At 37.9% G+C, this 15,553-nt stretch overlaps 1 protein-coding gene across 3 annotated transcripts in view; it reads left to right on the top strand.

Annotated features, from left to right (window-relative positions):
* Positions 1-677: 677 nt before the first annotated feature.
* GRM1 (glutamate metabotropic receptor 1) overlaps positions 678-15,553 on the top strand; it is a 358,927-nt gene continuing 344,051 nt past the window's right edge. For all 3 annotated transcript variants that reach the window (XM_060114929.1, XM_060114927.1, XM_060114930.1), the window contains exon 1: positions 678-1,377. In XM_060114929.1, the coding sequence (XP_059970912.1) occupies positions 678-1,377 (700 nt within the window). The remainder of the gene's footprint in view (positions 1,378-15,553) is intronic.

The raw sequence follows: 15,553 nt of genomic DNA, 5'->3' as shown, positions 1-15,553 counted from the left end.
AAATCCGGAAAGTTCTCTAAGGTCGAAAGACGTAGCTCCTTTTTCTCCCTCTTCCCTCCTCCCCCTCAAGTCAGTAATCGTGAGGGTATTTGGGGACCTGGAAGAGACTTGGAGCTGCAGGAGGTGACGGGTCGGCGAGGCTCTGCGCCTCCGGGGACGGAGGAGGGTACTGGGGGCCGAACGCGCCACCTTCCGCCTTGACCAGAGCTGCCGCCCAAGCTGTCCCTCCAGCCGCTATCATGATGTCCTTCCAGCCCATATCATGAAATGCACCGGGCAACTCTTAACCAGCACTGACCCCAGAGTTTTGACACACGTCCTGTAATAACGGAGCTTTGACTTCCTTCCTGTTTTGCCGGCAGCGTCCAGCTCACCCGAGCCACCACGACTCCCATGGTACCATTGGTCAGTTTACCTGGATGCACCAGTGAAGAAGGGGGACTCGAATTGCCCTAGAGACGCCGCCAGGGCGTAAAGGTGGTCGTGGAGGACCAGAAGGAGGAGGAGGAGGGGAAGGAGGCGGGGGTGCAGAAGCTGAAGTCGTCGGACGAGCGGCGTTGGCGAGGGGGGGAGAAGCAGGCGTCAGGCGTCGGGTCCGCACCGTGAGCGCGCAGAGCCTGCTGGCTGGACCAGCGTGGGAACGCGGCTGGCCGGCTGTGGACGGCGTCCTCAGCATAATGGTCCGGCTCCTCTTGGTTTTCTTCCCAGCTATCTTTTTGGAGATGTCCCTTCTCCCCAGAGGCCCCGGCAGGAAACTGTTGCTGGCCGGAGCCTCGTCTCAGCGCTCAGTGGCCAGAATGGACGGAGATGTCATCATTGGGGCCCTCTTTTCAGTCCACCATCAGCCTCCGGCCGAGAAGGTCCCCGAGAGGAAGTGTGGGGAGATCAGGGAGCAGTATGGCATCCAGAGGGTGGAGGCCATGTTCCACACGTTGGATAAGATCAACGCGGACCCGGTCCTTCTGCCCAACATCAGCCTGGGCAGTGAGATCCGAGATTCCTGCTGGCACTCCTCTGTGGCTCTGGAGCAGAGCATTGAGTTCATCAGGGACTCTCTGATTTCCATTCGAGACGAGAAGGACGGGCTCCACCGGTGCCTGCCTGACGGCCAGACCCTCCCCCCAGGCAGGACTAAGAAGCCCATTGCCGGCGTGATCGGCCCGGGCTCCAGCTCCGTAGCCATTCAAGTGCAGAACCTGCTCCAGCTCTTCAACATCCCCCAGATCGCATATTCCGCCACAAGCATCGACCTGAGTGACAAAACTTTGTACAAATACTTCCTGAGGGTTGTCCCTTCTGACACTTTGCAGGCAAGGGCGATGCTTGACATAGTCAAGCGTTACAATTGGACCTATGTCTCCGCGGTCCACACGGAAGGTAGGCATTGCATTTGGGGAAGAAAAGTGCACAGAAAACCAGGGCATTGCTTGATGTGCGCTTGGGATCATAGTGTTGTTCCTGTTTATTTCTAGCACTGTGGGAAGAGACCTTACCGTTCTCCGTACATGCCCATCCAGGCATTGCCTTGCATCCTCATCCTCCTATAACTATAGTGTAGGAAAACTGTCCCATGGTGTTTCCGGGGGTAGCAGGAACCAAAAAGACACCAAACTCAACATGAGCAGTGCCCAGTTGTAGTTTTTGGACTTACATATTTGTTTGCCCTGATATTCTGAGTTTGTGTTTATTTGCCCAAGATGTTATACTACCCTTAAGTGACTGGCTATGATTTTCCAAGCTTAATAGACTAATCCAATGTGAGCAGTTAGAAAAACAAAAAACAAAAAGCAAACTGCTGTCCCCTAAACTGGACTTGAAAGCTTTATCTTGTCATGAACAGCTGAAGGTGCTTCTTTGTTCTGGTGTGCCCCCTTCTTACACATTTATAACTTACCTGTAAATATTGGATTAATGCAGTCATCTCCCTCAATATATCAGAAACTTATGTTTTAAATTCTGGGGTGCCTTAGATACAAAGGAAAAGTAAATAATTTAAATAGTTTATTATTTTTTTCCTACTTAATATGTTAAAATTGTCCATATGCCCTCACTCTCCCCAAGAATTATCTTGTCTTATGAGCAACAGCACTGATGACCTCTTGAATTTGAATTTTGGTTTCTAGGTTGTTTGTTTTCTAACACAATGACTTTGCATATTAGAATTTAAAGTTAGACAAATTATAAATTACTAATAAAATGATAGTAGCTATCATGTTTAAAATAGCTTTTAAAAGTGAAATAGATTTTACCTGAGGTTAAAAACTTTGATTTATACAGAGTCTTACAGACATGAATTCTCAAATAATTTATTATATATAGATTTTCTTTACTCCTCTCATCTTACCCTATACTGATTGTTGGATAAAATGAAACTTTTGAGTCATCTACTTTTAACTCCCTCAGGTTTATAGAGAAATTGAGACCCAGGTTACGAATTAATGTCCAGGACAATTCACGTGTATATGCTGGCATATGGAAGAGAATCTTGAAGGTATTGCTGCATTTATATTTCTTAATATCAAATTATTAACAGAAAGGCCATAGGTATGACTTCACGTTCTTTTAACAGTTACACAGTACTCAGTTACTGGTGTGAAGTCTGATACAGAAATTAAGAAGCATTCTTACTGAAATGGTGATATGGTTATGTTAATGAAAACTGATGCTTTAACTTTAAAGGGAGCAGAGCTTTTAGGACAAACAAAAATTGTGTCGAAATTTCAGACTTCGATTTTGGAAAAAAAAAAAAAAAAAGCCAACCTTCCTGCTGCAGTGTTGTAAGTTCTAAAAACTGACTCCTATTTCTGAATCTTGATTTTTCATAGTGAACTGCCTACCTCTTTTTCAACAAAATCGCATATTACTCTTTTAAGACACAGTTAAGACACAGTTAAAAGTTCAGATTTTAACTCCTTACATTTTTATGGTTAATGGTTAATTTCCTACATTTTTTTTGTTTAGTATAGTTTCCTCCGGTGCTTAGATGGACCATCTTGAAAGCACAAGTTAAAAATGTGTTAATTATCAGCATTAGAGCGATCTCTCTAAAAGGGAATGGCAAAAAGTAGATTGAATGTGATTTATTTAATTATTTAATCGTTCTCCCTCAAATGAGCTAGGTAATTGATTATAGATATTAAAAGTGTAAATATGTCCTTCCAGAAGAACTAATACATCATTTTTACAAGGTAGTTTTATTTTCTATATTTTATTATGTCATTTCATTTTGGGGGTGGAGAGGAGTGGAGAAAAGATTCCCCCTCCCCCCTTCAATATGTTTTCCAGTTGCATCCTTTTGCTAAAAATAATTGCTAATAGCGCTTTCTGACAACTAGAGTTGTCTTTTTGGAAAATTAATTGGACTTGTGTTTACAAATTTTGTTGAGGAAGGGCTGATATTAAAATTCCACCCTTGTGTTAGTTTGGATTACTTTGTTCCCTTTCTGCCTTCTGACTTGGGTTGTGTGGCAGGGATAATGTCCGATAGCATTATAATAGTTGATTACAGACTAGATTGTGTTCATAGAACAGCATCAGAGCTAACTTTCGTGTCTATTTTATTACAAAGAAATGATGCCATTCACCTTGCCTTTTATATATATCTTATTTCTTCTCAAAGAGAATTTGTTTCCTCTCTTATTAGATATAATTCTGTGGAAACTAAATTGCTTTTATTTTCTTCTATCTGCAAAGAAATATAACAGTGTCCTTTGTATAAGCTCCAACTGAAAATTTATTTTTTCTGTGGTTCTGCCCTCCTGATTCTCAGGGACTCATAGTATACTGGCCTGCAGGCACTTTCTTGCATCATCTAGTAATTTTCCTGTCTTCAGACTGATGGGGTCACCTACTGGTGACAGTTCCCTGTCAAAAAGCATCTAAGACCACATATCAGTGTTGTCTCTGCCATCTGGGCACTATTCAGGAAGGAAGCTAGATTACCTGGTTATTAGCAGTTTGGAGTTTAGAAATTCTGGGACCTCCAGTGACCTTCACCTCTCCTTTCCAAATTAGCCATTCTCTAGTCAGTTTATCATCACAATTTATTTTATTAGAAGTTAGCCTAGTATAGTTAACATCAAAAGTAATAGGTGACTAGATTAGCATACCTTCGTTTCTATGGTTCATATTGCTTGACTTTAAAACCATAGATGGAGCATCCTATTCTTTCAAAAGTTTTATATCCCTTTATTATTTTACTTTATATTGAAGTTAAGCTTGGAGGTGTTTTCTGGTTTTGTTTTAATCAGTTAGAATTCAGTTGTTATAGTCTTTTACATACTTTTCAATCTTCTACCAAGTCATTTGTGCCACACTTGTCCTCTTGTCATAACTGTCAGTTTACCTGACATAAAAAGAGGATCAGTTCACATGAAGTTACCAGCAACAGGCTCTCCAGAAGATTTTTCAGGATTATTTCCTGAGAGGAATATTGAATTAGGATCTGTCAAAGGGAGGGTACTGAAGCAACAGAGCCTTGTCCACAAAGAAAAATCGAGTGCACTTTGGAGCAAGGTGCTCACCTGGCATGTGTCTTTAAATATGCTAATCATAGAATACAAAAATAGCCTACTTCTGTGAAGAATATCTCGGCCAAGGACATTGTATTCCATCCTTCTGATAAAATGTAGATTCCCCATCAAAAACCAAATTTATCATTTCAAAAAATTGTAGAGAACAATACTTAAAAAATAATTCTAGTTGATTAAATCAAAGCTTTGGATGAGTCCAAAAAGAATATTCTTTGAGTATGTAGCTTCAGAAAGTTAAGTTTTTGGGTTGAATACATTTTCATTTGTTTTAAACCTTTCTCTCTTAATATTTTGTCTCATAGTGTCAGAGGAGTATATGATAAGGGATTTAGTGATGCTGCTGTACGCTTTTGTTTAGTTATGTTTTCATTGTGGTGCACCTTTTTTTTTGGACATTTGCTTACACTTTACATGAGATTGGCCTTCTTTGGCTTCTCTTCAAAATCTGATCTTTTTCTTTTTAGAAGCTTTGCTCTATTTGACATAAAACACTCTAAAAGTCTAAAGGCATCAGAGGAAAATCCTCCTAAATCATAAGAACATCAGTTAACTATGACTTTAGCTAATGCAATTACATATAAGAATTTTATTTCTACTAAATATCATATTTTTCTATATATGCATCGGCAACTTTCTTTATACTTTTCTTATCTCGATTCCAAACTATTTTCACAGTAAGTCACCTTAATAAATGTTCTGTTTTATCACCATATAAGGAGTAGAATGTCTTGAAAGGTTATTTAGGCCAACCAGTTAAAGATGCTTAAAACACCATTATTACATCTTTGCCCAGAAGTCGTTCCCATATGCTCTAAGTTTCCTAATTGTGATTAAGATTTCTAATGAGAGTTGGAGAATATACAACTTAAATTCAGAGGCAGAATTTCACCTATTAGTCAGTTTTTCTATTTAATGACCTGACTCCCTGAAGTTTCTATCGACTACTGGGAATCATCCAAACAATTCAAATTTCTCTTCCATGTGATATTTATTATCAATGAACTCTCTCTCTTTTATGCCATACCTCACCAGTTCCTTCACCCATATATTCTAATTTTTAGTTCCCTTATAATCATAGATAACTCAAGTAGATCTTAGATAAGTTATTATCCAAAAGTCTTTTTAAAAATATGAGTGGATACTAGGCTACATCTCCTTTCTTTTATGCTTGGGTAATTTTTAATATTGTTACTATTATTATTATTCTAAGAGTAAGACTTTGTTTTTGTTTCCTTTTAAATGTAGAATATTTAGCTTAAATCTGCCTTATCAATAAGTTGTGGGACTTTGATTATTTAATTCATCTTAGCATCCCAGCTTTGTGTCCTCAAGATTTGACTATATATGATAAAACTGAGTAAGAGAGAGTCAAGTATAAATTCCCATAGCCCATTACTAGCAAACTACTAATCTGGGTGGTCACTCAGACTGTTATGAATTTCCTTGACAGTAAGTGTTTTCATTACATACTATACCACTTTATAGATAAATAAATAAATAGCATAAAAGTAGAAAAATCATCACAGCATATTTACAACTGCAATAAAAAATTACTATCCCAAAAACTGTTTATAAGAAATTTGAAGACTTGGTCTCAGTTACTAAGTTCTTTACACTCTAAAGGGATTACAGTTTGAACACATGTAAAATGAGTAAAAACAAATTATTACACTATAGACATTTAGAAACATGAGTTTATATGTGTTTAGGAAACACTGAAAGAAAATATTGGTGAGTGTAATTAGCTAGAAAAAAGCTGGAGAAAAGGGAATTTTGATTAGTTTTTTAATATGGCATTTGTAAAAGATAAAAGCAGTAGTAAGAATGTGCCCATGGGGAATAAAATAAGCAGGTCTTCTTGGCTGGAGTGGAGAGTGTGAGCTGGGAACTAATAATAAAAATAGCAACTCAAATGGAGGTTCTTATATTCTGTGATTCCATGACTGTTTATCTATATGAAGGACAAATAATGGAGAATCTTAAAGCATAAGCCAAAGAGTTTTGATTTCAAGAAAGAAATGTCAAAGCAGAGTTTGATATGATTCAAAGATAATTAAAAGAAAGTAAATTCTTACTGAAATATGTAGGGAAGCTGCATTGGATGGGGAGGGAGAAAACTAGCCATGAAAGTTGATGTTTGTAGAATTCTAGGTACTAGGCTGTTAAAATAATTAGGAAGAATAAAAGTACTTCAAAGGAATACTTTATAGGAGAATTCGATGTGCCAAAGAGTTAGAGACAAATAGTCAAAGATATCTTCAGTTTTGCAATCCTGAAGGACCAGGAGAATTTTGGTGTAATTAACAGGCCTGCAATAAGTAGGTTTTAAAATCACGATTCTTTATGTTTAAACAACATGGACTTAGATTTAATATGTTCAACTTGCTGTGAACTTTGACTAAGAGAACATACATTACTAGCAAGAGTGGGTGTCTGGACAGAATAAATCCAGGCACAGTCATAAGTTACCCTATTTGTGATTTAAAAAAAGTGTTTGCATCCTCCCTTGTTTACCGAGAACCTTGATTCTCTTGACTGACTAACCTGGGTACTTGAGAGTTGACTTCTTTAAACTCCAACCTTTTACACTTTAAACATGTTACAAGGTGGTCTTTGCAAATTATATTATATAATTCCCGGGCATCTTTTAAAGAGAGTGCTGAATTTAATAGGAACTTTTCTTGAATATATGAAGTAATCATTGTGAACGTCAACTGTTACATATGCTGGGATACAGTGGTAATCTTGAAGCCTGTTGAAAAACATAAAGCCACTCACTCTTATCAAAAATGGCCCAGATTGTCATACTTTTGAGTTTCTGTCTTTGTTATTTTTTCTATATTGACTAGACTTATTAAGCCATTTTCTAAGTTATTTAATCAGTATTTAGTTAACAGGTTCTATGTACAAAGGATTAAGGTGAAATACAAAGATGAAAAAATGAGACACCTTTATTATTTTGAGAAATCTTGAACTCTTCTTGATTCTTCTGCCATACCATCAATCACCCTGTGGCTTCATTTGCTTTGGAACAAAGTTTACAAGCAGCTGGCCTGCATAGGGTAGATGGTGATGGCAACTTCTATTTTGTGTTTCTATCATGTGGCTTTGCAGTTGCCATTCCTCTTTAAACACTACAATTTTTTTCTCCTGGTGGTCTATGGAGCTAATATATAATGATGGTTTTATGGATTTTTAATAACTTTCTGGGAGGTGGCTGGAGTGGTGTCATCATAAAGAAATTTGTCAGAAGCCATATTTTCAGCAAAGACCACAGAGGTCTGGGAAACCGTGGCTGAGGACACAATAGTTTAGTAAGCACCTCCAACCACTGAAAAAAATCAGCTCATAGTGCATGTTGTTCTGATATTATTTTGGAAGCAACATCTCAGTAGGAGAGGTTGTCAGTTTTCAGAGAAGCTGTAGTTGAAAATCGGAGTCAGGCTGAGACATAAAGTCTTGTCAGAATGATGTAGCTGTCTTATCCATCAAAGAGCTATCATTAGGTTTTAAACTTATGTAGAAATATTTATGTACTTTATGTGTGCAAGTTCTACTAATTTTCATGCTTAATTGTCTTCTATAAATGTCTACATTCTAAATTTTAATTTTCATGAAAAATTATAATTTTAATTTTCTTCAGTCTCATGGGAAGTTTTGCTTTCTTAAACTTAAGGCATTGTGGTACCAAATACAGCATTAATGCTTTTATGAAGAGTATTGGCTCAAGTAGAAACTTGGTGATCAGAAATGATCATTTATCGATTTTAGGATCATCTATTTTAGTTACTTCATGGCCAACAAATTGAAGATTCAAGGCAACTATCTAAATGATTCAGATAAAAGCCTTAATTGTCAATTGAAGGACAAGGAGATTTGGGGGAGCATTTCTTTTTTTGCCAAGTAACTTATTTTGCTTTCTAATGAAGACGTGACCATTTATTCATTGATAAATTCATGCAGCTGCTATGTATCAGACATTGGTCTTGGCACTAGGAACACATAAATTAAAATAATAATAGTTATTATTACTATTTCATTACTGTTATTATTATTGTCCTCAAGGGTCCTATAGTCTGTTGGAAGAGACATAGAAATATATAGGTAGTTAAAGGCTTATGGGTTACAGAAAGTATATTTAATCACTTGAAAGAATAAATGCATAAAAGACTATGGGAAATAATATACATTCATCTCAGTTTTATCTATAAAATGGGAATGATAATCACTACCATGTTATTTACTCACAGCAGTGTTTCAGAGAACAAGGAAACAGTATGTATAACTAGCTTTCATTTGCTTTTGTTAAACTGCCATCAGTTAGCCTTTCTTAGCTGATGAAAGTTGAACACGTACATGAAATCAGTTAATAAGGTGAAGACTTTTGAATCTAAAACTTAGTAACATAAAATAAAAATGCAATTCATGGTTAAGATAAAAGTTCAGCTTGTGCTATAGGTTTTAGGAACCTTTCTCATGTTTCAAATGAGAAAACAAAGGCCCCGGGGAAATAAAATGACCTGCCTAAGACAATAACATTCATTAGTCACAAAGCCAGGACTTATTCAAATTTGTGTTAAATACTTTCCTAACCCAAGGATCTATTGATTGTTTATTTTTAAATCACATGGGCCACTCACATGCATTCCTCTCTCCTGTGAGGTAGGTTTATATCATCTGGCCCAGCTATGTTCTTCCCAACATTGCTGCAGTCATTTAGCAGCTTGCAGGAGACTCTTCTGTCACTTAAAACTCATTCTCACTGCTGAGAGTCTTCCTTTCAGTACTCTTGGGTGATTCCAGCATTCATGTGTGTGACCCATTGATACCTACCCTCATAGGTCGTTGATCTCAACTCTGTGTCCTTCACCTTCACTTCAGCAGCCCACCCACTCTGTCCACAGTCTGGCATCTTGAACTCACCAAGAACTCATAGCTCTAATCTCTTAAACACCAAAAAGCCCTTGAACAATACAAGCCTATTTAACTTCTCTTGCTTCCAACTCACCTGCTCTCCACATTCCCCTGGAAAGTCTGCGTCAAGCATTTTCTCATTTGATCTGATTCTTCCTTGGATCTGAGCAACTCTACCTCTATATTTGTGCTTATTACCAACTTGAAATAAAGGTGCTTTCTCAGAGGAAATGAATTTCCAGCTTAAAGTGTCTACTCCACATGAAACTCTAGTTGAGGAGATTATAAATATGTCATTCCCCCCCCCCCAGCTCCTTCAGTGCAGAAAAATAAAGACTGCAAAGGAGGACTTTTTTTTTTTTTTTTTTTAAGAAAAGAAAGAAGGAAACATTCTATCCCTGTGAGGTCTGTGGTCAAGAGTGGGAGATCACATTCACTCAGACAGCTCTGTGGTACCATCTCTATAACAAGTAACCAGGGGTGCTGAATAGTGAATAAGGATGGGAAAATTAAAAAAAGATGGGCAGGGGTGGATTCCAGGGGTCAGGGATAGGACTGACCCAAAGTTTCATGGAATCAGCCATGTTTACAGCCATGTTTAGAGAGCCATCAAGGTAAAAATGTCCAAAAACAATCCCTTAAGGTTATTGTGCAGATGAAATGAGACAGTTCTGTGTATAGAGCTCAATAAGTGTCAGATCTCATTATTCTTACCAGGCCACTGTAACATTAAATAAGAAGATGTCCTTAGTGCAGGAGAGCCTGTATGAAGTAAATACAGGAATGTCTTGGAGTGAAGGTGTGCAAACAAAGAGAGAAGGGGTATATCTTGCTAATTTGCTGACTCTGAGCAGCACATTCGGCTTCTTATTCTCTTCCTTCATAACGATTGCATCCATAGCAAGTGGCTCTAAGTGAAAGCTCTTTGGTTGTATAGCTTATTCTGCAATTATTGCTGGATACACTGAGGCAGTTTCCTCTGTTCTTTTTGGTACTCTAACACATTATACAATTTATACATTATAAAGGGTAGAACAAAAAATATCAATAGACAAGTTGCAGACAGTATGTTCAAGAGGAGAAACTGTTTACAGTAGAATTTAACAGGTGATTCGAGGATATTGAAACAGTAGAAACAAATTACAATAAACAAATAATATCACCTTTTCCTGGCTAAATAAATATACAATGTATATTTTCACTTTTTGGTCAACAGATATTACACTGTTGGGGAAAAAGACAATTTCACATTTCTCTTTTAATTGAGTAAATGTTAGTGAGCATCTTCTCTGGGCCAGGCCCTCTTCTATAGTCATTGATGACCAGAGATAGATGAACTATAGATAATCCCTCTATCAGGAAGCTCACCATATGGTGATTACCATTCAGTTTGATAAGTGCAACCATAGGAGTAGGTATGAATTAGAGAGGTGACAGACAGAGGTGTGACCAGCTTTCTCTGGGCCAGGGAAAGAAATGAGGAAAACCACGTAGAAGCTTCCAAAGGAGGTGACATTTGAAGTTCACTTCATTAGAGGAATCAGAGGAGGACACAGAGAAGTGTAAAAATATTGATGTATAGAACTAAGTATGTTCAGGAAACTCTAAATATATCACTAATTCTGGAATATATGTTCAGGGAAAGGAGTGGGGAAGGATCAAACTGAAAATGCAGGAAAGGCTGAGGTCATGAATGGACAGACTTGACAAGCCAAGGAATTTAGACTCAATTTTGTAAGTTTGGTAAGCCAGTGAAGGATTTTAAACAGGGAGGAAACATGATCAGATTTATATATTGGAAAGGACATCCTGAAAACTTTGGCGAGGACAGATTAAGAAAAGGTGTCAGTTTAGAAGTTAGTACACAAGTTGACAGGCCATTGGTAGTTGGGGGAGTGATGGAGAAAAAGCAGTTTAATCAACTTATTCAAGATATGATAAGAGCTTTACTAAAGGAAGTGTCAAAGGGAATGGGTGGGAAATAATGGATTTGACAGCCGTTTAGTAGGGAAATTAAGATTTAGTGACTGATTGGCTCTGAGGATCAAGGAGAATGTCTAGAATGACTCCCGTGTTTCCATTTTATACAATTAAATAGGGAATAAAAAGAGGAAGCACAGATTGGGACAACATGAGTTTTAGATGGGTTCAGTATGAGGTATCTATGGGACAATAAAGTTGAGTCATCTCATAGGCCAAATATCTGAAAAGGGAGGTAGATTTGAGATTTGTCAGCAAATGGCTGTGGCTAATACCACAGGAGTAGATGAAATTGCCAAGGGAGAGAATATAGAGTGAAAAGAGAAGAGAGCTAAGGGCAGCACTTTGAGGAAGGTTAAAATGAGGAAGAGGACCCAGAAAAGGGATGGAGAAGGAACAGTTAGAAAACTAGAAGGAGAAAGAGGAAGAACTAGGAGAGAACCAGACATCACCAAAGCCAAGGGAGGAGAAAGTTTCAAGAAGAAAACAGTGACAAATATCACTGAGCTGACAGGGGAGGGAGGGTTACTGAACCAGTGCTCCATGCCAGTAGCCTCTACTTCCTCTTAGCTTCTGCCCTTCAAGAATCCCTTAATTTCTAAACCCATTGGAAGGGCAGAGGCCAGGAGGAAGTGCAGGCTGCAGGTATACAGCCTTGTTCCCAGAGACTGAGAAGGGAAATTGAGAGATGGGATGGTACCTAGACAGAAATGCACTTCCAAGTGAAAACATTCTCTGGGATGCAAAAGACTTGAGCAGTTTTGAAGGATGATGGAAAAGAATGGTAGAAAAATAAAGTTTGAAGATAATTGATGAAGCAAAGTTGCGGAGGAGGCAAGAAGAAATCATGGCTGGGCCACACGAATGGGAGAAGTCCTTCCCCTGGGTGATGGCACTGTTAAGTTTGGGGAAGGAGAGAAAAGAAGGGGCAACCTTTGTTTTCTCAATTATTCAATGAGGCAGATGGAAAGGGATAGGGAGTAGGTCAAACACAAGTGGAGCAAATTTTTAGAGGACCCAATTGTTACTGGAAACTATGAATTTCTAGTAGTGTCAGTTTATACTGTTTTGATATTCTTTCCAGTAGTGTATGGGCCCCAGATACAACGGAGGAGTCTCAGCTTTCATAGCAGTTCATTAACTTGGCCACCTGCTAGCCCAATGTCCAAAACACCAGAATATTTCTCTAGTTAATGACATAGGATACCAGGTGATCACCAGAGATCATAGCCTAGAATTATCCTTTATCCAGCTCCTGTCACAAGGCCAGATGAGGGAATTGTAACTTAAAAATATTGTCTAAGAGATCACTATCAACCACTTTGCATAAATTAAGTTTCCAGAATACCAAATACCTAACTCTATTTACTCTTCCTAAAGAATTGCATTTTCCAAATTGCATTTGAATACTGTCCCTTTTCATTTTTTCAAGGTCAGAACAAGAATTGGAAATGTAAATAATGCTTTATAATTTTCATTTTTTGTTGTTGAAGATTTTGATTATTATGTTGTTCAATGCCCCTTGTATAAAGTCCGTCGTTAACAATTCTTTTTAGACTTTAAATATGATGAAATCATTTCTCTCTTGAAGAGCTGACATGTTTCATCTTAAATGGTAATGAGAGTATTGCCTTTTCCCTTTCTCTCTTTGCCTGCCAGGAAGCTCAAACCTAAATTTGATGCTCAAGCACAGAAAATGTTTAGTTTATATGTGTGAATATTAGCGTCTTCCACCTTACTTCAACAGCATTATTTTTTACTTTCTATAATTGCAGAACCCCTCAACTCCATTTTAAGAGGAATGAGGATATTAATACACACATGTATAAATGAAAGTGACTCTAATGTAGATACAGATCCCTACTGAAGTTTCTGTATGTTATGAAACAGACAGTAATAGAGGCTGAGAGGTTTTCTTAAATGTAGAAGGTTGGGAGGTTATGTTACACTCATAGTTGAATATGTGAAAGATGGAAGAAAAATTTCTTGTATGTTTAGTGTGAAGAATCTTTGAGCGTTGATCATGGACCAGAGGAGAATCATACTCCTTCAACTTAGTGAAAAAGGCCTTCCTCTGGCTCACGGATTCTCTGCTCACTGCTGTCTTTTCCTTTTTTTGGTGCGTTCTGGGTCTGCTCGGTGGCCATGCTGGGGTATGTTGCCCCATTTTGGCAGGGTGTATACTGTGGGTGAAACATGCTCTCTCTTTTCTGAGGTCAGTGCTGAGTAGGGCTGCTGTGCCTCTGTGAATTTTCAACAGCCTCCTTTCCTGTTCTCCCCTCATCTTATTCTTAGGAAAAGGTAAATCTGTTTATAAAGTGACTGCTCGGTGACAAATGGATAGGCAGCCTGCTTTCTACCCACTTCCTAACTTTTCCTGGTGTTCTCATCATGTGCCTGCCAGACCATAATTCCTTGGGAAACTAAGCTTGATGTAGGATGAAACATCCAAAAGACCCTATGTCTCTTACACCTGTTAGGGAAGATGGTCATTTAATCACAGTGTAGAGGGAGGGCCTACACATTAGTATATGTGAGACATGAACTCCCCTTTGTTTTTGGTTAGCTATGGTAGATTTGAAACCGTGAAAAGGCAAATTTCATTTTTTCTTCTGTGTTGGTACGTGCCAAAGGAAAGCTTATGTATGCAATATCCTTGATCTGTCATTTTAAAAGTAAAATTTTACTTGAAAAGAAGTGACTTCTTAAAATTATAAGACAATATTGAGTGAATGATTACTTTTTGAAGTGCTTATATTCTCCTTTTCAGAAGATTATTTTTAGGCTCTTCTAGGTGCAGAGGAATGCACTAGAGCAGTGCTTCTCAAACGCTAGTGTGCATACAGATCACCTGGAAACTCGATAAATTGCAGATTCTGATTCAGTAGTCCTGGGATGGACCTGAGAGTCTGCATTTCTACTAGGCTCTCAGGTGGTATTGATACTGCTGGTCCATGTACCACAATTTGGGTAGAAACTCTGGAAGCCCCTTCTGATAATATATACATTTTATGATAGTGCACTGTGATGGTTTATGAATTATTTCCTTCAGAGTCATTTATACATGTCTCAAGGCAATACTCTATGCTCCTGAAATAGGCAAAAAATGACTTTTAAAATGTACATATTTAGAAAATAATACTAAAGATATTTATCTATTCATTTCTTACATTCAGTGATTTTTAAAACTATGCATTAACTAGCCTGAATAATTGCTGAATGTAGCAGTGTAGTTAATCAAATTTCTGGTTACATGTATGCCTTCTCCTACTAGAATATTCTGCCCCAATAGAATATATCCCCTGATGGAAGGTAAATTTTTGGAGTGTGGGTTCTTTATTTTGTTGAGTTCACTGATGTATCTCCAGCAATTAGGACAGTGCCTTGCACATAGCTGACACTCAATAATTTAGTTGAAATAAGTGAGGAGGGTTGTTTCAGTCCCTTTTTCTGCCTTAGTAAGAGGTTTGATGATTTAAGAGCTTGCAGGGCTTCACATCAATTCTCATTGCCTAGCCCTATCAGTGTAAATGAAACAAGATAGTAGACTAATTTTTCAGTTTCCAAGGACCAACAACCTTGAAAGTGTTTGGTTGTTACTAAATTCTTCATAAGTGATTTTTCTTTTTGTTCACTTCTTTCTTATAACAGTGGAATAAAGCAAAGAACATATCCAATTAATTGCATGTTTCCTGGGTAAACTCTTCTTCATTAATATCCCTCTTTACCTTTCACCTTTCTAATTATTAAGGAAGATCACTACATTTACTGTCAGTTAAAACTCTTAAGTTGTTATATTTTTCTCATTTTCTTCCTTTTTATGCATACCGGTGTCCAGTACTAATATTCCCTGTAGAACCCACATGCAGTAGGAAGTGTACTGAGTGGGAGGAACAGGGTTTGGTCTCACTTCCTCCATCGGGTACCCGCATGACTTTGGACAAGTCAACGAACCACTTTAATTCTGCATTCTTATCTGTAAAAGGTCAGGCGTGGCTTTTTTCTAGGCCTCCTATGAGGTTCATAGGAACTGATGTGGAAGTGCTTTTGAAACTGTAAAGTTTCATATAAATATAGCTAGTTGCGTTATATTATACCATAGCTTATATTATTATTTTCTCCCTTTA

The sequence above is a fragment of the Mesoplodon densirostris genome, chromosome 12, assembly GCF_025265405.1.
Source record: "Mesoplodon densirostris isolate mMesDen1 chromosome 12, mMesDen1 primary haplotype, whole genome shotgun sequence".
NCBI lineage: Eukaryota > Metazoa > Chordata > Mammalia > Artiodactyla > Ziphiidae > Mesoplodon > Mesoplodon densirostris.
Note: the sequence above shows the minus strand (reverse complement) of the source record. Positions and strands in the feature narration are given on the sequence as shown.